At 40.0% G+C, this 25346-nt stretch overlaps 1 protein-coding gene across 2 annotated transcripts; it reads right to left on the bottom strand.

The window, feature by feature from the left end:
* On the bottom strand, positions 1–24973 carry AMD1 (adenosylmethionine decarboxylase 1). 2 transcript variants are annotated; one of them, XM_049898968.1, is made up of 9 exons: positions 24524–24973; positions 9298–9384; positions 8115–8241; positions 7147–7249; positions 5495–5537; positions 5247–5391; positions 5024–5116; positions 4780–4935; positions 1–2684 (listed from the first exon to the last, which is right to left on the bottom strand). In XM_049898968.1, the coding sequence occupies exons 1-9, from the start codon at positions 24631–24633 to the stop codon at positions 2544–2546; spliced, it is 1005 nt and encodes a 334-aa protein (XP_049754925.1). In that variant the 5' UTR covers positions 24634–24973; the 3' UTR covers positions 1–2543. The 2 variants fall into 2 exon arrangements, with proteins under 2 accessions (XP_049754925.1, XP_049754930.1); XM_049898973.1 differs by lacking the exon at positions 1–2684 and adding an exon at positions 2691–4021.
* Positions 24974–25346: the final 373 nt, after the last annotated feature.

Below are 25346 nucleotides of genomic sequence, written 5' to 3'. Positions count from 1 at the left end.
TATGTTGAGAAGGGGTAGTTTTTATTGCTCAAAAAAGAGTTGGATTCAGGAGAGAGGCACCGACAAATGATGGCAAAGAATAAATACCTGCATGGCAAAACAGTCCATCTTAAAATAACTGTGTTCTGGTTAACAGAAAAAGCATGAATGAAATAAAGAAGCTTACAGCTTCTCTTTCCCCCTACTTCACGGGTATAATCCATAATAAAGAGGGGAACCTTCTACCTTCACACTTCTGACCTCTAACTCCCAAATGCACGTTTTTACTGTTTCTTACTGTATACTTTTCTATTCTCCCACTGACATGAGCTTCAATCATGAAGGCACTAACAAAAATGTTCAAACCTCGATATAAATTAACCAAATGTTGCCCCAGGAGCTTAAAGATCTTATGATGTCTTCATAACAATCCTCTCACAATGATTATGAGTTTATTCAATAATTTTTAAGTATACTAAGTTTCTGAATGTCACTACACAATGAATTAAGCAAACTTTTATTGAAGCATAAATTGTGGTACAGAAATACATTTTAACTGATTTAAGTCCAACACCATGAAGGGAGAAATATGGCACCAAAACTTCCCCTCCTCTATCATACTAGGATTAATTTAGATTACTATCCAATCTATAGTTTTCATTTTGCTAGGGTTTTTTCTTAACATACAAATTTGTACTTTTTCAACATTAGAATTTTTAAATCTATTAAAAAAAATCAGACCTCAAGCCAATAAATGTCATCAAATCTAGTGGGATACTGTTCAAGAACAAAATCCACTGAGTAATTTGTCCTCAAAACCAGAGCACATTATAAACATTAGGTGCTGTGCTAGTTACAGAATCAAACTGATCACAGTGATTGAATGCTTCTTCAATGCTTTCAATCATCAATGTGCTCAAGTCAAAAGTGTTCCAACCACTTGATTTCCAACCAAGCAGATTTTATGTTTAGAAACACTAAAAAAGTGTTTCATTTACAAATATGGAAGGAACATCACTGCATCAATCCAGGAACGATCAAAAAAAATATTTTGAGGACAAGAAATACAAAATTTAGTCAACTTTACTGTTCTCTTAGCTGCTGATATCCCATAGTATTTGCAAATAGAGCTAAAAAAGATGCCAACTCTTAAAAGCCTAAATTTCTAGTCATCTCCCATTAAGTGACTATCTTAGAATTTTGTATGTTGTGTTTTATAACTAGCATTCTGCCTCACTGTGTATGTTTCAATAACCTAGATGGTTCTCACTCTGGGCAGTCATTCACTTGATCCCATCTACTGCTGGGGAAAATACCACCACACTGGAAGAACAGATGAAGTCAGAACACTATCACACATCACAAAGTTACAGAACTTTAAGTTCCCAAGGGAAAAAAGATGTTGGCTTTGCTTTGAACCAAAGGTTATACTATATTATTAATGGAAACTAGTGGAAATGGCTGCTAAAGTAAAACTTAAATTAGCCAAACCGAATTGACTTATTGAATCTAGTACAATCTTTATGCTAAATCTCCCTGCTGATATATTTAGTGCATTTATATACTATCATGTAGCAAGTTCAGGCATGGTGCTCACGATAAAATAATCTCAATTCCTGGGTAGCAAAGAAAAGTATAAGGTTTCCATACATTTGTCAGTGTAACCTCATCTCAATCTACGACACTCAACGAATCTTCCTTGCCAATCAACACTGGAGTTTATTTTTGTCATTATCTTCCAAAAGAACCCATGTCAATAAAGGAGGTCAAATTCACTTGAACATACAAGAAAATTGAGCCCAAGGTCTACCCTCCTCTGGGGGTATTAGTATAAACCCAACAGTGTGACAGTGTATTGCTCTATTTGGAGGGACCAGGGGCAGGAGGGGGTATGCCATGGTGAGGAGAGAAATCAATTAAAAGACTACAAATACAGGGAGTGATAATGTTAAAATAGTAATATACAAAAATGAATAACTGCAATCATTTTCTTAAGAGGACTTGACTCGTGGAAGAAAAACTTTTAATTGCTGTTGCAAAAAACATCTGTATGAAGTAGAAATTGGTTTTAATTAACATTCATAGAGAATATTTTCTAGAAACTGGAGGTAACTGGATGTAAAATCCTGGCAGCAATTTAATAGAACAGTCCCAGATGGTTCAGCTGAGGCCAAGATCTAATGAGGACGAAAGCCTTGTCTGTGGGGAATTTTGGGTGATACTTGGAGAAATATTACACTGCGCATAAACCAAACTGATTTGTTTTTACAAGTGTTGTGAAGTTTCATACAGTAAAGGATTTTTTCTACATGCACTTCAATTTCACAGCAAGAATGGCATAGAATACCTAAACACAGAAGAGAGCATTCATGCAAGATATCTAACTCCTTGATATAATAATGCATACAATTCAAAATGATTACACTATGATTACATCTAGGGCTTTCTGCAACTACAAGGTGGTGGTTATGGAAAGCACGGCCCCCAGTATCAACATCTAGAAAGCAGCCACCACCTTCTTTTATGTGTGTTCTCTTTTTGCGTTTTTTCTTCATTTTTCTTAATCAACTCTGCTGTTGTTGCTGCTTCTTAGCAAAACTAGTAAAAACAAAGTTGTAATCACTGAACATAGCACTCTGGCAATCAAGACGTTTAAAGCCTTCAATCTTCTGGGGCGAAGAAAGCACTGTGCGACATTTAGAACTCTGGGGAAAAATTTAAACAATCATTAGGGCTTCAAATCTGCGTTGAGAACTTTCAAACAAAATAGTCATGCAATAAATATTTATGACTTCTACAGCTTTTTAAAAATTTTTGTTGAGAAGATATATCAATTCAACAGTTTCTACATGTACCGTTTAGTGACACTGATTTGAGTTGTGCAACCATTCTCACCCTCCTTTCATAAGATGTTCTCCCCTGTTAACAAATTTACTGTCCCCTAAGGTTCCTATGAGTCGGAATTGACTTGATGGCAATGGGTGTGGGTTTAAGGTTCCTATCTAATCTCTGGAGTTGCTGTTGTCTATCTGATCCCATATAGTTCTTAAAAGAGCATAATGCTCAAGGCAGACATTTTTTTTACTAGTTAAGCTAAACTATTGTTTGGTTTAAAGAATACTTCAAGGAATATTTTTGGTTTAAAGATTATCTCAGGGCAACAGTTTCATGAGTTCATCCAACCTTCATGGCTCTAAGAATCTGGAGTCCATGAGAACTTGAAATTCTGATTTCCCTCCTTTTGATCAGAAATTCTTCTATAGAATCTTTGATCAAAATAATTAGTAATGGTAGCTGGGCACCATTCAGTTTTGGTCTCATGGCAAAGGAGGAAGTTGTTCACGGAGGCAATTCACCACACATTTCACTTCCTCCTCCCATTCCTGACTCCCCTTCTTCCTCTACTGAGATCAACTGTTGACCAACTATGGCTTGGATGGCTGCTTGCAGGTTTTTTAAGACCCCAGGTACTCACTATGCAACCAACTAGGAGGTAGAATAGACGCACTAAACATGGTATGAGGCCAATTAACTGGGATGTCCCAGGAAGCCATGACCCTAAACCTCCAAACCAAGAAACCAAATCCCATGAGGTGTTCGGTTGTACACAAGCAGCCTCAGTAGCTACTTTTTTTTCATTGTAATGTATCTATCATGCTTTTGCCGATTCAACTTTTTACAGGTATACAACTTATTGACAGCAATTACAGTAACTGCCTGTGCAACCCAACCTTTAATGTGATTATTTCCATCACTGTTACTCACCCTTTTTCCCCCTCCCTCCTGCCCCTGCTAACCACTAATAAACTTTGTTCTCCATACATCTGTCTTTTCTTTTTATGTAAGTAAGGTCATACAATATTTGTCCTTCGTGACTGACTTTATTCAGCATGATGTCTTCCAGCTCCATTTATGTTGTAGCATGTGTCAAGACTTCGTTTCTCTTACCGGCTGAGTAGTATTCCATTGCATGTATGTACCACATTTAATTCATTCATCTGTTGATGGGCATTTAGGTTGTTTCCACCTTTTGTGAATAGTGCTGTAATGAACATGGGTGTACAAGTCTCTGTTTGAGTCTCTGCTTTCAAGCCTGTTGGGTTTATACCTAGGAGTGGAATTGCTGGATGGTAGTTCTATTTTTAGTTTTTTGAGGAACTACCACACTGTTTTCTACAACGGCTGAACCATTGTGCACTTCCACCAGCAATGGGTAAGGGTTCCAAATTTCCCCACATTTCCTAGTGAGAGTGAAATGATACCTCATTGTGGTTTTGATTCACATCTCTCTATGACTTCTATCTTAATGAAACTGTGGCATAAGCATGTTAGCTGGTTTCTTAGGGGCTACATAAATGCAGAACATTTTACAGTCCCTTACCAAGCCTGTCAGCAGAGAAAAACAGGACACGACGAGTCCAACACTTGGGCTACATATAAAACAAGGACTGATGTAATTCTACTAATATACATAGACCTCATCTATCGGTAACCTCACCTAGTAAGTACTTCTGGATTATCTGACTGAGTAGGTGTGTGTGTATCTAGAATACATTTTATGACATGTTTCACTATCCTTGTTTCCTGCCATTTAGCAATATGCGTCAGCCAGTGGAGCATGGTCTAAACGGTATTGAGAAAACTACCCCTTACCTTCCCTCTAAAGCCCCTGGTATTTGGTCACTCATCTACCTACTCTCCCAAGTAAATAAGGGTCATTTTATATTTAATATTTCCTTCACATATTGTTTCAACACTCAACAAAGGAAAGATTTCATTATCAATAATAAAACAAATTACCTGATTTACAAACAGGGTAGTCACAAATTTTCCTGGCTTGAAGACTTCTACAACTTTCCTGATCAGGTCATCATAGGAGGTCTGACTTAAGTTTGTTTCAAAGCTAACATAAGAAAATTCTGGTTCTGGAGTGATGTGAATAGTCCAGTAAGTTCCCTTAAGAGATACAGGTTTGTGTTAATAATGGAAAAGATACATTTTAAGATTTAAACGATTTTTTTTAACATAAGATGTGATTACTTACATCTGATTTCATTCCATTCATTGAATACCCACAAGGATTGAACAGTGTGGCATCAATGACAGAACCTGGTATCAGGTCACGAATTCCACTCTCCTAGAAAAAAGGCAAAAGACTGAATTAAAAACAAAAAAACTTTGGAAAATAAATTGGTAACAAGTTACCCAGACAAAAATTTTAGTTGCCCACACAGAAGAATCCAACAATTTTTTTTTTAAATACATACACGAGTGACATCCTTTGCAGTAACACCATCTTTCATGTAGAACTGGTCCATAACTGCTGGGTCAAGCTCACTCATCAGAATTTCCAGGGTTTGATCTGGCTGATTGATTACCCGACTCTCTGGGAAATCCAGAGTATACAAGTACCTATATAAGAGTAAAAACTGTTTCTAAAAATGACAACTGGCAGTTTAAAATAAATCTTATATAAAGTAACAACAAAAAATCCATAAAATTATGTCAAACATACCAACAGTCAGAATTCATACGTCCCATACAATATGCTGCTCCATCTGTTGAGGGAAGAGAATGTAAAATAAATATAACAAGACCTATTTTAACAAGATGGCTTATTACCAGTAAGCAGGATGGTATGCTATTTGTCATCTATCAGAATGTCATTGGTGAAGGGCAATTTAAGTAGAATATTGAAATGTAATTAAGTATGTGAATTCACAGGTGGGAAGGATCCCCCAGACCCCCTTAAAAAAAAAAAAAAAAATCTACTGGCTGTCATTTAGCAATACACTTTAGCCAATGGGGCATGGTCTAAATGGTGTTGAGAAAACTACTGTTTACCTTCCCTCTAAAGCCCCTGGGTATTTTGTCACTCATTTACCTCTACTCTCCCAAGTAAGGGTCATTTTTATATTTAATACTTCCTTCACATATGGTTTCAACACTCAACAAAGTAAAAATCAACACCTGATACATTCCCCCCCCCAGTATTCTCTTCTATAGCCTAGTATTTAAAATTTTGTATTAACAGTGATCCCAACCCAGTGCTGTCGAGTCGATTCCCACTCATAGCGACCCTATAGGACAGAGTAGAGCTGCCCCATAGAGTTTCCAAGGAGTGCCTGGAGCATGTGAACTGCCGACCTCTTGGTTCGCAGCCGTAGCACTTAGCCACTACGCCACCAGGACTTCCTTAACAGTGTTATGAAAAATGGGATAGAAATCAGGAGATTAAAAAAAAAAAAAAAAAAAGTCAAGTTATTAAATCATCATGGGTTTTCAGCCTCATCTAGGAAATAACGGTGTTAAACTTTAGTTCCCTGACCCTGAAGCTGTAACTTGTGAAAAAAAGTCTATATAATTAAACTTAGTAAAGGGTGGTTAAGACATTTTTGCCAATTCAGTTCAAGCAGTGCTATGATAACACCACGCTGATCATTTCTAAGCCAGAGCAATTCCTTTATAAAACGACTGGACCAGAGTTTCTTAACCCAGGGGTCTTTGAAGTCACAGGGCATTTTTCTCAAAGAAGGCATGACAGCCTCCTCCATATCGTCAAACGATGTATGATCTATGTTAAGCAGTGAGTCAGACATAAACTAGAGCAACTAGCTAGACGAAGACAAACTCTCCCTCTGCTATATGACCAATTCCTTGGTTTTCTTATTGTCAACACCACTGAACTGGGATTCATAATTATTTTTACAAGTATGCATGTGTGTTTACACACAATAAAATCTGTGATTAACTTACAGACACATTTATCACAACTGTGATTCTCAAGGAGTAAAGATCATATGAGTATTAACCTATAAATTCCTTTTAAAAAGATCACTATTGTACCAATAAAATAATATGCAAGTTAAAGTGTGCATATATATACATACACAAACATTATATATTTCTACACCTGCTTAATATGCTTTCATATATACGAAAGATTTCTGAAAGGATACAAGAAACTAGTTAGCAGCTATCTCTGGGGAATAAAACTAACTGGGGTACTGGAAGACAGGGTTGAAAGGGAGGTGTACTTATCACTATAACTTTTTATTATGTCATATATTACTTTTAAGAGGTCACTGTATCAGCACTGGGTTTCCTGATCCTTTACCCTGTAACTTTAGGAAAAAGCTGGTTTCAGTTCCACTTTTTTAAACTTACTTGAGAAAATTGCATTAAGAAACTCTATTTCTTCCTGGAAATTCCGGTGTGGGTACCCTTGGTGAGAAGGCTTCATGAAATTCTTACGAGAATAAAAGAAGCTCTAAAAACAAACAAACAAAAGAAGCTCTAAAAAAGACAGATGGATAACTTGAGACATAAACTAATCATGTTTTCTGCATATACCTATCAGCAAAATAAAAATTCTTCTTCTACAAATATAAGCTACCTGAGCTGATCCTAACACAGTCTTAGACTAATGTACATCTTTAATATGCAATGTTTCGTTGTTCTGGAATATAGAAGAAATACATACTTAACTTCACTTTTTAAAAATGTGTTAAATGGATACACAATCTTTTGCTGGCAGACCAAAAAAAAAAAAAAAATTTTAGGGCCAATGTATCAGAACATGAAGGCAAGGTTTTAGACCAATACCCGAGGCAGTCTTACACAGAATGCCAAATTTCTCTTTTCATAAGCTGTGAAGCATCTCAACAGAGAAATTAAGTATGTAGATGTTTTAATTCATGAGTTTCTACGAACTAAAAAATGCCCAGTCTTACTGATGGTGGGAAAATATTTCTTTCTTAGAGCAGTGGTTTCTGATTGGACTTTGAAATGGCATTTAAGGAAAAATCTGTAAGAGAACATACGTGTATTTTTCTAGAGAAAGAGTACATAATTTCTAAAGTTTTAAAATGGCAGCGATCCAAAAGTGAAGAACATATTGCTTTAAATTTTTTACAAGGATCAATAGTTAACAACAACAACAAACAAAAACCCTTTTAGGTCGTAAGCAACTGGCTGAACATTCACAGCTTTCTTTCTCCTGTGACATGACTATATTACCACATTCTTAGGCACTACAACTAAAGTGTTAAATATGTATTACTAGGCATATCACAGAACAACTACCCCAACATTTATGCCCGATAAAAAGGATTACATGTTTTTTAATCACTTACTTGAATTGAGTCAAACCCACTGTAATCCCTAGCAAGCTTCAACAGGGGAACCAGTGCTTTCAGCAAGAGGGTGGTACCACATGTCTTCAAAATGAAACGTCTCTTGGAGACAAACATGCTACTCTCACTGCAATTGAAAAAAGCCACAATAATGTTATAATGTTTGCCTACTACTGAAGATGCAATTAATCTATTATTGGATTATCGTTTACAATGTGATTCTTGGCTGGAATGTCAGAATCTCAAGGATGCAAATTCTCTACTACAGTATTATTCCTCTTCTACTTTACAAGAGTCAGTTTAAGGTTCTTCAGCCCCACAGAAACAGGCCTTAAATTAAATATAAAGCATATTAAAACGCATCACACAAACCCTCTTTACTAGTCAACTTTCCTCCTTACCTCACAAGTGACCAAGCAGTATTCTAGGATACAAGCTATCTGAGGATACCAGAAGATCCTTCCATGCCTTTTTTGAGAGGATAACGTATTCACATGACTGATTATGTGTAACAGCCTACCAAAGTGACGCTGGTGTGTGCTTAACATTATTTACTAAATCCATATTTTACTACCTCACCTTAGGTGCCATTCACTCTCACATGTATTTTTATAAACATTATTTTCTCCACTAGATAACCATCTGTGTACGCCACACACAAGCTCAGTAAAGAGCAGGGACCTTATGCACTTGTTCAATCCAACAATCCCAAAGCCCTTAACAATATATACTGTAAGCACTCAAAGTATTTACTAAATGAATAAACTTGCACCCATAAGAAGGCTGAATGGCTCTCTTCATTTGTATACCAATACTGCAACCCTATTTGTACGGTGGGGCTAATTTTCACTTTGTCAGACATTTTGATGTTGAGAGGCACGTGCTAAAAAGGAAGGACTTCCCCTGCAGTTAGAGGGTATAGGTACAATGCGATGTACCCTTCTTTACAGATATTTTCTCCTAACTATAAGGAGGTTGAGATGACAAACAGCTTGAAGAGTTATTAGGTAAGGCTTCAGAACCTGCTGCCCAGGGACATGTAAACATTTTATTTTATATAATACATTTTAAAATAAGGTAAAAATGATTATAGAACTAAGATTGAGAGGAACAATTTTAAGTTCCCTGTAAAGTATGATACAGACTAGTATTAGCTAGCTAACGTTTATTTTAAAAGACATACCTGAGTACATAAGCTTCCTGCTTGTCAGTTTTTGTCACACTTATGATTGAACATTGCACATCCTTCAAAAGTATATCCCACTCAGACCTATTATAAATAAAAAAAAGATTAATCCATAATAACACTTGCTTATCCTTATAATAATTACAGAGCTCTGACATGTAAAAGTTTTTCCAATAATTAAGACCACATATTTTGTATTCACCAGCACATTCTTTATGTTGTTCCAGCTTCTCTTATGATTACCAACATCATTGGTTTTGGCGAGAAGTTTATCTATATTGACATTTCCACCAGATGAAAGATGGGTAAACTTTAAATACAAACATATACAAACAAAATCTAAAAAATAAACTGGAAAATAGGAAATTATACTTTGTAGTTACAAACTACTGGGGGAAAAAAAGCCCTCAACAGACAAATGGACAAAGGAAATGACTAAGCCACTTGCAGAAGAAATTTAAAAGGCCCACAGTGGTGGTGTTAAGTGCCATGGAGTTGGTTCCGACTGATAGTGACCCTATGTATGACAGAATGAAATGCTGCCCCGATCCTGTGCCATTCTCACAGTGGTTGTTATGTTTGAGCCCACTGTTGTAGCCACTGTGTCAACCCATCTTGTTGAGGTCTTCCTCATTTTCACTGACCCTCTACCAAGCTCGATGTCCTTCTCCGGGGACTGGTTTTACCGGATAGCATGTCACAAGTATGTGAAACGTAAGCCTCGCCATCTTCACTTCCAAGGAGTATTCTGGCTGTACTTCTTCCAAGACAGATGTTCCATCTTCTGACAGTCCACGGTATATTCAATATTCTTCACCAACACCATAATTCAAAAGCATCAATTCTTCTTTGGTCTTCCTTATTCAGTGCACAGCTTTCGCATGCATATGAAGTGATTTAAAAATATCATGGCTTGGGTCAGGTGCACCTTAGTCCTCAAAGTGACATCTTTGTTTTCAACACTTTAAAGATATCTTTTGGAGCAGATATGTCCAATGTAACACTTCATTTGATTTCCTGGCTGCTTTTCCTTGGGTTTTTCACTGAGGAACTCCCTTACGTCTGTATTTTTTAATTCTTTCTTTGGCTGGTCCCCCAAAAATACCCCAATCTCTTGCCTAGAGAGCATTAAGGCCTCTGGGAGGCAGATGAGAGTAAAAACCGAGGGATTTCACACTTAGTATATGAGCTTTCATTTAATCTGTTTTCAGTATAGTTACCGTATCCCTCATTTCAGAAATATCCTGTTTTACCCTCTCCAGAACAAACTTCTAAATCTTCAGATCTTCCGGGCATTCCCCTTCTTGCCTAACTTAGACAACTTTATAATATAATGACAGTGAATCAGAAACAACAATAATCCTACTGAATAAAACATACATTAACAGATACATAACTATATTTCCATTTTCTGCACCCCCGCTTCAGTGAGTTTTTCCACATTCTATTTCCTCTTCCTAGAAATGGGGGCACCACAACAAGAATAATAAGCACATAATATGCGAATAGTTACACGGGTAGATATGTATGCCACGTGGGTGTGGGAAAGCATATGGGAATACATGTGCATGCATATATAGGTATATTTGTTGGCATATGTATATACACGTTTGTGCTGCATATATTCGTATATACAATAAAGCACATAGAGGGCACAGTTATGGATACTTCCTAGACATACTCGAACACCTCATGGGATTGATTTACTGGGTTTGAAAGCTGAGGACCAGTCTTGTGGGACAACTAAATCAATTTGCATAGTTTAGTTCATAAAGCTAATAGAAGGTCCTAGCTAACGTTGAAGAAAACTGTAGAACAAACTGAAATTCATAGAAAAGACCAGGCTTACTGGATTGATAATGACTAGAGTAACCCCTGAGACTACTGGCCTAAGAAAACTGAAGCCACTCCCAGAGGTCATCACCTTTCAGCCAAACAACCAACCCCAAAACCAAACCCGTTGCCGTTAAGTCGATTTCAACTCATACCGACCCTACAGGTCAGAGTAGAACTGCCCCACAGTTTCCAAGGAGCGCCTGGTGGGTTTGAACTGCCGACCTTTTGGTTAGCAGCTTTAGCACTTACCCGCTACACCACCGGGGTTTCCTAAACAATCAACTATATAAGACTAAAGAGTCAATATTTACACAAAAAAGCAAAGATAAAAAGGCAAGAAGGGGCAGGGAAACCGGATGGTAGTATCACAGAACAATTTGTGTAAGAATTGTTAAATGGGAATGTATTTTGCCGTGTAAACTTTCACCTAAAACACAACAAAAAAGAAAGAAATGGCACCGTAAGCTTCATTGCTCAAAACCAGGTCATTTTTGAGAGTGAAGGAAAACCCTTCAAAGCTTATGATGCTTTCAAAAATATTTTCCGTACGACCATTTTGGTATTCATGTCAGTCTCACTAGTCAATCCATATGGTTAGGGACTGTATGTTTTCAAACTCACCACTATTTCTAATCCCACTGCCCAGCCCAGTTTATCACATAATAGGCGCTCAACTATTTGTTGAATCTGGCATTTTAATGATAAATCTAGACGTGGAGTATTTCCTCAAATATTTTTTCTGCAACACTCTCTCTCCTCTTTCTGGGAATCCATTGACATGAATGTTACACCTTATGATATTGTCCCACAGGTCCCTAAGGCTGTGTTCACTCATCTTATCCCTCTACCCTCAATCTTTTTTTCTCTTTGTTGTTTAGACTGGATAATTTTTACTGATCTATCATCAAGCTTGAACCCTGGTGGTGCAGTGGTTAAGTGTTCGGTTGCTAACAAAAAAGTTGGCAATTAAAATCCACCTGCCACTTCCTGGAAACCCTATGGGGCAGTTCTACTCTGTCCTATAGGGTCGCTATGAGTTGGAATCAACTCGATGGCAACTTTTTTTTTTTTAACTTCACGTTCACTCGCTTTTTCTTCCGTCGGCTCAATTTTACTGAAGCCTAGTCCAGCTATTTATTTTATATGTGTGTGTGTTATCTACTTCTCTGTTGAAACTTTTTAGCTTTCCCTTTGTTTAAAATGTTTGCCCTTTTTATTATGGAGAAAATATACACAATAAAACATTCAACAATTTCTACATGTATAATTCAGTGACGTTACATTCTCTGTGTTCAACCCTATTCCACCACCATTAACATACTCCCTAAGCAAAAACTCCCCCTTTGTCCCTCCTGCCTACCCCAGGCCTCCTCCTTACTTCTTGGACAACAGTTGACAGCTACTTTAAAATCTTGCTCTGTGTTATCTCAAGAGTGGTGTCAGCTGATGGTCTTTCCCTTGAGAATTGTTTAGATTTTCCTGATTCTTTGTATGTCGTGTAACTTGGGATTGCATCCTGGGCATGTTTTAAAAATTGTTGTTTTAACTCATCAGACATGAAAGGGACTGGACAGTGGGTAGGAGAGAGATGCTGATGAAGAGTGAGCTAATGATATCAGGTGGACACTTGAGACTGTGTTGGCATCTCCTGTCTGGAGGGGGGATGGGAGGATAGAGAGAGTTGGAAGCTGACAAAATTGTCACGAAAGGAGAGACTGGAAGGGCTGACTCATTAGGGAGAGAGCAAGTGGGAGTAAGGAGTAAGATGTATATAAACTTATATGTGACAGACTGACTTGATTTGTAAACGTTCACTTGAAGCTCAATAAAAGTTTAAAAAAAAAATTGTTGTTTTAGCATGCTTCAAGTTCAGACCCAATTCAAGTTCCAACCCACCTTTTGTGGGATATGGTTCTAACGTCAGTTTAGTTATGAAAGCTTTTGCCATGCTATCAGATCAGTCCCCCTTACATGCTATCAGTTCCCCTTATGTTCCAGTGGCGTCTGGAACTGGGGTCAGATCCTTGCATTAGCAGCTCTGAGGGATTCACACACATCTTTACAGGATCATTTTCTTCAAATCCCTCTTCTCCGCAACTCCCTGACAATTCTGGCTCCCAGGGAGGACCCCTTTCTTGGTCCTGGCTAGGAAGCCAGGGCTTTAGTTACTTCCAGTATATTTCCCATAACTGTGCCTCCCCCTGGGGCCAAGTGGGGAGAGGACAGAGGAAAACAGAGCAACAAGGCTGCCTTGATGTTCTTCACTCGTGGTACCCCAGTTCCTCTGGTCAAAGAGAAGAGCTCCCCATGGAGTTTTAGGTACTTGCCTGGTCACCACCCAGTCTGAACTGCCTGGGTGCTGGGTGGGGCAAGAGAGAACTGGGGGGGGGGGGGGGACAAAATGAAGAAAGAAAAAAAAAAAAAAAGGGATTTCCCCCATTCTCTCTGACGCAGAAATAAAGGGCTTCTTTCTCTTGGAGCTCTATCTGTACCTAGTTTCCGGCTGCCTTTGAGACCAGGATAGGAGATAACAGAGGGAAAGAGAAAACAGGAAATTCACTATTGGCTCAGTGGTATTTTAAGGTCTGGTTTCCTTCCCCAAAACTGACCCACCTCAGTCCTCAGTCAGCTGCTCAATGCATTGTCTTAGTTGTGTTTAGTGAGAGTAAGTGTGTGCCTACTCCATCTTGACTGAAACCAGTATCTTCTAGTACTTTCTCATCATTCATTAATAAATTCTGTAGCCTAATCCCTTCTCACCTGATAGAAACCCTCAAATAGTATTTTTTTCAAAGTCAGGGGATAAAAGGAAACAGCTCCTTTAAACATCCTAAGATAAACAATATTGGGTGTCCTATCAATTATGTGATTATAAAAGTATAATCTTATGAGAACTTCTAGGCTATAGAAAAAAAATAAGAACTCAAGGAGCAAAAAAGATATGACAGAATAAAACAAACCAAGAGAGAAGTCAATACAGTGCTATACTATGTACATAAAAGAGAAAGGTAAAAAACTCTAAAACAGCCAAAAATCTCAGCACAAGGTATTTTATCACATTTCTACCCCAGAAGTTTATTGAACGGAGGAGAGTCTGCTTTCCTAAATAAAGCTTTATTGGAACTGAGGCACACCCATTCATTTACGTATTGTCTATGGTTGCTTTCTCCTTCTAAGGGCAGAGCTGAGTAATTACAACACATACTCCCGTGCCTTGCAAAATCTAAAATATTTACTCTCTGGCCCTTTACAGAGAAAGTTGTTGACTTTTTACAGGAAAGATTTTCAGTGCCCTGCTTTCTGTCCAAACTAATGATGGGAAAGATTAACTCCTTTATACAGTTGACTGAGATATTTTCTAAATTATAGATCTACAATTTCAAAGTTAGTGTGCCACATCAGCCCCAGTTAGGGTGGTCTATATTGTTTCCAAACTCACTACACAGAGAATGTACTATAAACTATTTCACAAAGCTGTTCTATTTGGAAATCTTTGCCTTTTTTTTTTTTTTTTTAAGCACAGAAAGGGTCAATAAATCATAAAATACACAACCAAAAAGAGAGAAGATTATTTGGGGGATGTATTCATATCACAGCATTGCAAAATACTGGTTTAATGATTGGAAAATATTGTGAAGTGTTAAACAATTACTTGGTGCTTATAAAACAGAAAAATTCAGAGATAAACCAAAATATTTCCTGGTTTGAATTTTTCTGAACTTAAATGCCACTGTCTCACTGATCTAACTCAGTGGTTCTCCACTGGGGATGATTTTGCCTCCCAGGAGGCATTTGGCAATATCTGCAGACATTTCTGGTTATCATAACTGGTGGTGCTGGTGTTGCTGGCATGTAGTGTGTAGAGGCCAGGCAGGCTACTAAACACCGTACAATGAATGGGGACAGTTCCCCACAACAAAAGAGAAAATTATCTGGCCCAAAATGCCAATAGTGTATGGTTGAAAAAATCCTAATTTAACTTACAGAAACTAGTTTGCTCTGTACACCTTCACCTAAAGTTCAATTAAAAAAAAAAAAAACTATCAGAGATCACAATAAAACTAATCATAAATGAACTACCAATAGGAATAGTCTAATATCCCAAAGAAATTGTACGCTCTTTACCAATGATAGTAAATGGATTAAATGATCTTATAGTCACTATGCTTCAAGAGCAAAACATTAATGGTAGCCACACTTTACAAGGAAAAGCTTTTCTATGGCATGAATGGTTAAAAGTGTGTGACTACTAACAGAAAGGTTGGCAGTTCAAACACACCCACCATAGGTACCTAGGAAGACAGGCCTGGCGATCTGTTTCTGAAAGGTTATAGCCTGGAAAACCCTATGGGGTAGTTCCACTCTGCACATGCAGGGTTGCCATGTGTTGGAATCAACTTGATAGCAACTAGGAACAAAATAGGCTAAGGCCTAGTAACACAAATGGAACAAGCTGGAGTGTTTAGGAGCACCTGATTCAATAAAACTTGAAAAAGCCAGCTTTTTTTTTTTTAATGTAAAAATAAATTATTTTAAAAAGTAAAGCAAATGTCTGAGAAGAACATAATTCTGCTGGCAGGTAGAAGGAACCCTGAGAGCAAGGTTCCACAAAATGCAGATTTATGAGTCCTACCCTCAGATCCGGGGGCAGTGACAGTCTTGGTAGAACTCACCTTCCACGTAGGAGACCCTGGTTATTCCCAGCCAATGCACCTCAAGCACAGCCACCACTAGTCTGTCAGTGGAGGCTTACCTGTTGCTATGATTCTAAACAGGTTTCAGGAGAGCTTCTGGACTGAGAGACTAGGAAAGACAGACCTGGAGAGCTACTTCAGGAAACCAGCCAAAGAAAATCCTATACACCACAATGGTCTAATTCTGTTGTGCATGGTGTCACCATGAGTTAGCTGGAAGGCCTACTCCATGGCTGTTATTGACAACAACTCAATTACAAGATCCAGTGGTCCAGGTAGTATCTGAGAATGGTGCCTGAAAATTTGCATCTAGTAGGCTTCCAGGTGATGAGATTACTCTAATGGATTACTTCCGCAGAGCAAGTAAAAATCACTGGTTTCAGAGTCAGTAAGTAATTTACCCAAAGTCACTCAACTGCTTAAACGCAGACTGAAGCCTTCCTCAACTCTGACCTTAGCTCACATCCTGACTTGTCTGTTTCAAAGACTCTCATTATCATACTACATTCAGACCTTTATACATTACCTAAGACAGTAGTCTTTGGGTCAAAAACACAACATTATTATTCTTTAGTAAAACCTAGGTTGACCAGAAGTTAGATTCTCAGAATGCCTGCTAGGGCAGTCAATTCAGATATCCAGACATATTTCTTTCACTCAAAAGAAAGAACCCGAATGCAGCAAAACTGCCAGTTACAATCACCATATTAGGCTCATTTTCTAGCTCAAATTTTTACCCAAAATTTAAATTACTAATCCATATATTTAGTTAGTGCTACTCTCATTTGATTACTGCTTTCAATGTGTGCTAAACAAAGGTAGTTTGGAGACAGCAGTTCAAACCTTTTTTGAAAATGCAGTAAGGAATATAATGAGAAATCTAATTCTTCAATAGGAAGATTTTCTACTTCAAAACATTTACACTAAAAGGTTTTTTGGCAATGGGTTAGAGACTCCTTCAATGTAAATGACTGACACTACAATACCGTGCAATGATGTAGTCAAGCATGCCATGAATTCTGGGAAAGTTAATGCTGGGGTTTGATAAACTCTTTGTAACTGCCCCATCCTTTAATGAACGTTATTTTTTAGCTTTTAAAATTTGAGTGAAGCACAGAATAAGAACAGAACATCTCCCAGTCTTAAATTTCACTCTCAGCATTAAAGTGTCTAGTTTTCATAAAACCTATCTTTCTTTTCTCACTAAAATTTTACTTTCTAGCTGACTTCCCTCTGCCTCCCCAAAGCTGCCATTTCTTATAAAATAAAAGGCTTTTGTTTGGAACAGTATTTTAGTCCAGCAACTCTAAGACATTTTTATCCATGGTCACTGGCTTTTCATCAACATCCTTTTGAATCCTGAAAAAACCAGCAGAGAAAACGGCAAGTTAACCTAAGAAACAGCCCACATTTTAATATTTCAACTTTGAATACCGTGTGAAATAAGCCAGTTTTAGAAGTCTATGCTGATCAACAGCTCCTTTATTTACCTGAATATGCCTGCTACTGAATGTTCTTTTCACCAACATATTGTTTCAACAGTGTTCTTTAACCTTGCCAAGCCATAACGTTCTCTCCCTTGGGAAATTAATGAAAAACATTTAGTATTATGTAATTTGTTCAAGTTACACTTAAGGTGCATTAAACGAAATGACCTGCAGGATAGTGCAAGTGTTTAGTAGAAAATCTGAACATTCAGGAAGTGAGTTCCAAACGTGACTTGAAGTTAAAGTTTAGGCAGATAAGCCACTAAAACTGTTTTTAGGTGGGTGGGGGGGGACATCTTCACAATCTTAGGATGAGAAAATTATTTAATTAGAATACAAAAGCTGTTAACCATTAAAGGGAGAATATTGATATATTGGACTTCATTAAAATTGTGAACTTCTGTTCATAAACCTACCAGTAAGAGAATGAAAAGGAAACATGTAGTAGGGATATCTGTAATGTATATATAATCTGACAAAGAATTTATCCATTATATAAAAAATTTCTGTCAACTGAAAGGAAAAAGGCAGTCAATCCAAAAGAAAAATGGACAAATAGACTTGAACCACACTTCACAAGGACATCCACATAGCCAATTAACATACGAAAAAAACCTATGTCATTAGTCATCAGGAAAACACAAAAAACCATACCACTATATACCAAGGAGTAACTGGAAGCCTCAAACACTCTAAATTAGTTTACACTTTGGGAAATTTGGATATATTTCAACCTGGACATATGCATACTCTATGACTTAACAATTCCACTCCTAGGTATGTATCTAACAGAAATGCATGTATTTTGCTCACTAAAAGACATTTAAAATGTTCACAACAGTATTATTTGTATTAGCTTTAAATGGGAAAACTACTCATACGGTCACTGACAGAGTGGATAAATTATGGTATACTGACACAAAAATACAGCAAGTAGAATAAATGAACTACAAACAATACATAACAAATGTGGATAAACAACAAACAGAATGCTGAAGCCTTACATAATGGACACTAAATGATTCTACGTTATATGAAGTTCAAAAACAGGTTAAGACTAACTTAAAGGTGTATTAGAATGAAAGTCAGGATAGTGGCTAGCCTTGTGGGGAGGGAGTTAAGAAACTTGATTCGAAGGCGGTACAAACAAGTGGGGCTTCTGGCTGGTTTTATTGCCTCAATTTGTATGCTGGTTACATGGGAATGATGATTGTGAAAATTCTGAGCTGTACACTTACAACTTATGTGTGTTATAATTGAACAAAAAGTCCAAAAACTGAAAATACTTTGTATTTAGAAGGTAAATTGTTTTATTAATAGACAGATTTTTATACCCTATTTTTTTTTCTTTTGCAGATTATCTTTAACTTTGCTGGACTACTACCTTCAAAAATGCCCTATGCTTTTTTGTCTGTCTGCCCTTCCCCCTCCCCTTTCAAGTCTTTGAAATAATTTTCATAGCACAAATTCTTCACTAAACCCCACACTGCTTCCAATTTCTATCACTTCTTTATTTTAAATGCATCTTCATACTGACAGAGGCCGTAGTGAATTGTAGGACTCCGCAAAATTTTCCAAACTCATATTCATCCTTGTTATCATACAAAGGTTCTTGGGGCATATAATAAATGCTCTAAATCGATCTAGTACAGATGCTCACTGCTAGGTTTACATACATTTTGAAGGGGGACATGCAAATTTGGTTCACGCTTTGGGAAATTTGGCTATATCACATCTTATATAACCAACAACCAAAACTGTCATTTGGTTTGTAAGAGCAAATAAAACATACATGCCAACTATGACTAGACTTTGAATTGTCTTTGAGCAAGGCAATTCACCAGTCATAGATGAAGTTACTAGGCAAAAAATATCTGATTCCGTTTACTGGAAGCTACCAAGCCGTTTCCCAAAGTAGCTGTACCATTTTATTTTACATCCCCACCAACACTGTATAAGCATTCTAGTTCCTTCAAATATTGTCAGGTTTTGACATCGAAATCATGCTAACCTCAAAATTAGGTGGGAAGTCTGTTCCTGCTCTATTTCCTGGAAAAATGTGTGGGAAAAAAACCTGGAATTCTCACTTGAATGTTAGAAAACTCCAGTGAAACCATCTGGGACTGGAGTTCTTTGTGGGAAGATGATTACCAAATAGTTCAGTTTATGTAATGGTTATAGAACTATTTCAGTTTTCTATTTCTTCTTGCACCAATTTTCAAAAGGTACTGTCTAGGAATTTTTCCATAACATCCTTGTGATCCTTTTAATGTCTTTAGCATTTATAATGATGCCCTCCTGGGACATTTGTGCCTTCTCTTCATCATTTCTAAATCCATGTTTAAATGTCTTTTGAAAACACAGTGAAATTTACTTACTTTATTCCAGTCTATTAATCTGTTCTTTAACCACAACTTTTAGTCTGTTTACGTTTTAATGGAATTCCTGTTACCTGTGGATAGTACTGTGGGGCAGGATTTACTTATTTTATAATGAGAATATAGCCCCTTGGGGCCTTGGCTAGGTCTTCAAATTTGATGGATCTTGTGAAGCTATGAAAATGGAAATACAAGTTCCTCAAGCTATAGAAAGGCCCCAAGACGTAAGTAGATCAAAAGCTCTCCTTTCTCTGGATTCCCCTCACTTAGATTTTTGCTTGAAAAATCATTGGTGATGGAGCCCTACAGAACACAGCAGAACTGCACCATTGGGTTTTCATGGCTGTAAATCCAAGGAAGAAGTGGCTGGTAGGTTCAAACCGCCGACCTTTTGGTTAGCAGCAGAGCGCATAACCACCGCGCCACCAGGGCTCCTTTTATCAAAGGGTATTCAACATCTTTAGTCATTAGTGAGATGCAAAATTAAAACTACATGAGACATTACACTATTCGTCTAACAGAATGGCTAAGATTAAAAGGATTGACAACATCAAGTGTTGATGAGCAACAGGAACTCCCACACATTGCTGGGAGGAGCATAAATTGGCACACACAGAGATAAAGCAAATGTGGTAAAGTGTTAACAATCACAGGACTAAGAGTGAAGGATAAATTATATTTCTTTGTATTATTATTACAACTTTTCTGTAAATATTCAATAGTAAAAAAAAAAAAATGCAATTTCTCCTAAAACATTTTAAGTCATTTTCAGCAAGATGGCTGGTGCACATACCTAATCACTCTTATCAAGAGAAACTGAGACCCCCTCTAACAGTAATTAAATCTTCATCTCCTAAACAAAATTCTATTTGTACTTCAGCGTGTACAAAATCCAATTTATGAATGAATTACTAAAATACTTCTCACTGGTGATTTTAAGTTTGATGTTGTTAGTTGCCACTGCGTCCATTCTGACTCAGGGCAACCCCATGTGTCACAGAATAGAACTACTCCATTTTTATTATATGCAGCCTTCAATGTTCTGCTACTATTCATAAAGTTTTCACTGGCTAATTTTTTCAGAAGTAAACTTCCAGGTCCTTCTTCCTAGTCTGGAAGCTCTGCTGAAAGCTGTCCGCCAAGGGTGAGCCTGCTGGTATTTCAAATACCAGAGGCAAAGCTTCCAGTATCACAGCAACACACCAGCCACTTCACTATGACAAACTGACAGACTTGTACGTGGTGGCTCACATGCACACCATTTTAGGAGGCTAGAAGTCCGAATTCAGGGTGCCATCCCCAGGGGAACACTTGCTCTCTCTTTTGGAAGCCTTCCAAAGTTTATAAAACCGATATTCTTTTCATATTAGAAACTAAGACACATGCAATACACATTAAAATAGTTTTAGTAAAACCATTAAAGCCTCAATCACACAGCTTTTAGTAACATGTTTAGGTTTTTTTTTTAGAGGAGTCCCGGTGGCACAGTGATTACAGAACTTGGCTGCTAATCAAAAGGTCGGCCATTTGAACTCACCACTTCCTGGGAAAACGATGTGGCTGTTGGCCTCATCAAGATTTACAGCCTTGGAAACCCTATTGGGCTGTCCTGCTCTCCTATAGGGTTGCTGTGGGTTGGATTCGACCCTATTTAATCCTCACAACCACCCAATGAGGTAGGTATTATTACTGTCAACATTTTGGAGATGAGGCAACAAGACCACATAAGCTATTAAAGGAAGTCTGAATTCAAATCTAGACGCTCCTCCAGAAGCCATGCACTTAACCACTTCATTTTACAGTATTCTTCTAGATGATAATCCATCCACTGGGTCCGTGGGGCCAACACCCTCCCACCACCTCTTTAGGGACAAAACCAAACCAAACCAAACCCAGTGCTGTGGAGTCGATTCCAACTCACAGCGACCCTACAGGACAGAGTAGAACTGCCCCATAGAGTTTCCAAGGAGCGCCTGGTAGATTCGAACTGTCAGCCCTTTAGTTAGCAGCTGTAGCACTTAACCACTAAGCCACCAGGGTTTCCCTTTAGGGACAAGACTCCATCAATAATTCCCTCTTGTCAGGCCTCTGATAGAAGTGGGGTGGAGAGAAGGAATCCTTCCCTTGACCTGCCAACTGAAATGCATGACTCTCCTTCCTTACAAAGCTATGATTCTGGAAAAGATTAAATCTACTGTGGTTTTATTCAGCACCTTTTCAATAAATATTTTTCTAGCACCAACTATTTTTCAGGTATTTTATTTTCTAACAATGAACTGGTGCACCTCTGCCTGACAAGTCACCAAAAAATGTTCTTGTCTGAGGATTTCTTAGTTAAATCCAATGATTTTTCAGTTCTTACTTGCTCTGCTCTACCTGCAGAAGCTGAGATGTGGTAGTACACACTCAAAAACAGTGGTTTAATAAATGTTAAACATCTACAAAATACATGAACTACACAGAACAGTATTTTATTTTGCCCTTAAAGGTTTAATTTCTGTCACCATTTTAAGAAGCAAACTGAAACAATTTGAATTGATAAAAGTGCAAAAGAAAGCTGCTTCCCATTTAAGAAAAGCAAACCGCCTTTAAAAGCCTTTCTTCTCTTGACTCAAGGGATCGGATTATACTTAGTAACCTTCAAAATACATATAAAAATCCGCTGCCGTCCAGTAGATTCCGACTCACAGCGACCCTATAGGACAGAAGAGAACTGCCCCCATAGGGTTTCCAAGAAGCGCCTGATGGATTCGAACTGCCGACCTTTTGGTTAGCAGCCGTAGCTCTTAACCACTAACCCCCTAAACCAAACCCACTGCCGTCGAGTCGATTCCGACTCACAGCGACCCTATAGGGCAGAGCAGAACTGCCCCAGGGTTTCCAAGGAGGGCCTGATGCATTGGAACTGCCGACCTTTCGGTTAGCAGCCGTAGCTCTTAACCACCAGCCACCAGGATTTCTCTCTCTCTCTCACACACACACTACTTAACAAAAAAAAAATCCAAAGCTTAAACCTCTTCCTATTTATACAGAACGTGTGCTTACAAATAACTTAAGGCTTCAAACATTAAAGAACCAGAGTAACAATTTTTGTTATTCATTTTCTAAGACTTCTTAGTTCTTCCTTGCCAAGTTTTTATCCTGGTCACAATCGTTTTACCATATGCTTATTACCACCAGGGAGTTCTCCGCGTCTGTGAAATGGAGGAGCTACTAAGCTTCCCTATATTTATTACGAGAAAAGTAACCTCTTCCTAGAATATACATGTGAAGTGCTTAGAACTGAGCCTGGCACATAGTAAGGGCTACAGTAGACATTTTAAGTGTCGCACAAAGCTTGCGAAATAAGACCTGTGACATTTCGGTTAACAGGACTACTTTTCAGTTACAATGGAATCCTTCAGGATATACTGTTAGAAACGCGGTTGCCCATCGTGCCTTAAAGTCCCGGCAGCACATGTCTGCCTGGATCGCCTTCTCAGTCGCTTTTTGTCAAGGGACGGCAGCTAGCGCAGCCAACATTCCTAAAACGCCTATTGGCCCACACCCTGGGGCCAGGCTGTTGTCGGGCCCCGGAGCTCATTGGTCGCCGCTTCTCAATGAGGTGGCCACGCCGGTTCCTCCGCGGCACCGTCACATTCGCGCGCGGAAAAGCCGGGAGAAGGCGGTGGACGGCCCCAGGAAGGCACGGGATTACGAAGGGTGGGAAGGCCGCCGGGAGCAAGGCCCAGGCATCTTCGTTAATGCCTGGACATTTTATTTGCGCTTGGATTTCCATCAAAACCACTAGAAAGACCTTTCCTTTTCGGCGTGATCGGCCCAGAAGGTCTCTCTTGCCGACGGTTGGTGGCTCGGGCCCCGGACTCCTTTCCTCAAGCTTAAGTCATTAAAGGTATTACGTCCAGGGTCAGATGAGTGTCCCACAAATGTAGGCAAATCCTACTCCACCCAGCACCTCCCCTCCGCTCTCCCGGATCCCGCCGACTCCGTAGCAGGTTACACAATACAAGGTCAAGAGACTCGGGAGCAACCTCGTCGGGCTCGCGGTCATCTCCCGGAGCCGCCGCCGCCGCCGCGGGTTCATGTCGTCCGCCCAAGTGCCCCCGAAAGGCTTTGGTGCAGAGCACGTTAATTAAGGCGGCGGTGGGGCCCAGCCACTGCGACACCACTGCTCTCGCCCAATCGCCGCCGCCCGAGCGCCACATGCTGCCAGCCGAGACTCGGGCGGGAGACCTGGAGGCTCCGTCAGCCCCTCAGTCCAGGGCCCCCTCCTCTCGGCGCCGGCGCGAAGAACCAGTCCGGCTCCAGATCCGCTCCCTCCCGCCCTCCTCCATTCCCCGAGGCGGGCACGCCCGAATTAGCGCCTGACTAAGCCCGCCGAGCCACACCTGCCGGGAAGGAGCCCGCGCAGCACCCCAGGCGCCCCCACCCAGGACCCAGGCCCGCCAACTCCAGAAAGTCGGAGGCGCGGGCCGCAAAACCACCCGGAGCAGCGGCGCCCGCCACCCCGCACTCCCCGCAGGGGACGTTACCTGAGCACGAGGCGGCGCCGCTTCCCTCCCCTCCCCCCGGGGCAGCGCCGGGCCCGGCAACGGCGGCGAGAGAAGCCGCCTCCAACCTCGCGTGGACGCGGCCGCTCTCGTCCAAAGGCCGGCACCCCCCCCCCCCCACGGCCACCAAAGCGACCCTCGCCAGCTGGCTCCACTGAAGGCTCCGCGAACGCGAGGCCCGGCGCCCGGCCCCCGCCCCCCTCCCGTGTCTGGTGCCTTCCAGGCGGCGACAGCCCCCAGACCCGGATCTGTCGGCCAAGACAACCCCGAACACCGACCTTGGGATGGTGCGAAGATCCCCAGACCCTTGGTTTGCGTCGGGCTGCTGCTGGGAGAACCAAACCTCCAGCAGCTTTTCTGTCCCTTCGAAAAAATGTGCAGCTTCCATCACTGTGAGACTAGCGAACAACCAACAACCACAGAAAATCAACTAAATTAAATCTCTTCTCCCGCCGCTGCCGCCGCCGCTGCGGATTGTTCCAGCTGTGTTACTAAAGTTCAGCTTCCTTTTTTTTTTCTATAATTTTATATTAACTTTTTTTAAAAAAAGGATTAATAAAATTTTCCCGGCTATTTTTTTTTTTTTTTGTGAGCGAAAGTTGAACGTGAGTCTGTTGGAAATAGAGGCAGATACAGTTCAGTCTCTTGTAGTCCGCTGTTTCCCCGTTACAGAGAGTAGAGCGAGCGCTAGCTAATGTCGCCGGCCATACTGTGTAAGCGAGGGCACTGCGTGAGCACCGACTTTATATACCTCGTCTCTCACGAAAGACCAGGAAGTGACGCATGGCGTCCCGCCCCTGCGGCTCATAGGTGCAGCCGCCTGTCAATCACTTGCTGCCGAGGAGCGGCTGGCTGGCCGCGGGCCTACATGGAGCGCGGGGAAATGCCCGCTGCGCTGCGGTTCGGCCAGGGCCGTCCTTTGGGCGGGAGACGGCGCTGTGTTGTCCCGTTAGGCACTGGGAACCTAGGGTCGAATGGAGAGTGGGTGGGGAGAGCAGGAACAGAGAGAGCAGAGCTGCAAAAAACAACCGGTTATCAGCGAGCATGGGTGGGTCCTTAGGAGGGTGGGCCGGGTTCAGGGGGGCGGTGGCCGCTGCAGGA

Source organism: Elephas maximus, chromosome 1 (assembly GCF_024166365.1).
Source record: "Elephas maximus indicus isolate mEleMax1 chromosome 1, mEleMax1 primary haplotype, whole genome shotgun sequence".
Classification (NCBI taxonomy): domain Eukaryota; kingdom Metazoa; phylum Chordata; class Mammalia; order Proboscidea; family Elephantidae; genus Elephas; species Elephas maximus.
Note: the sequence above shows the minus strand (reverse complement) of the source record. Positions and strands in the feature narration are given on the sequence as shown.

What these genes read in the sequence shown, in the direction of transcription:
- AMD1 (XM_049898968.1), bottom strand. Translation starts at nt 24,633, where the DNA reads ATGGAAGCTGCACATTTTTTCGAAGGGACAGAAAAGCTGCTGGAGGTT. An exon ending in CGTATGAATTCTGACTGTTG is followed by an intron (nt 5,392 to 5,494) that starts GTATGTTTGACA and finishes ACTCTTATATAG; the next exon opens with GTACTTGTATACTCTGGATT. An exon ending in CTGCAAAGGATGTCACTCGT is followed by an intron (nt 5,117 to 5,246) that starts GTATGTATTTAA and finishes CCTTTTTTCTAG; the next exon opens with GAGAGTGGAATTCGTGACCT.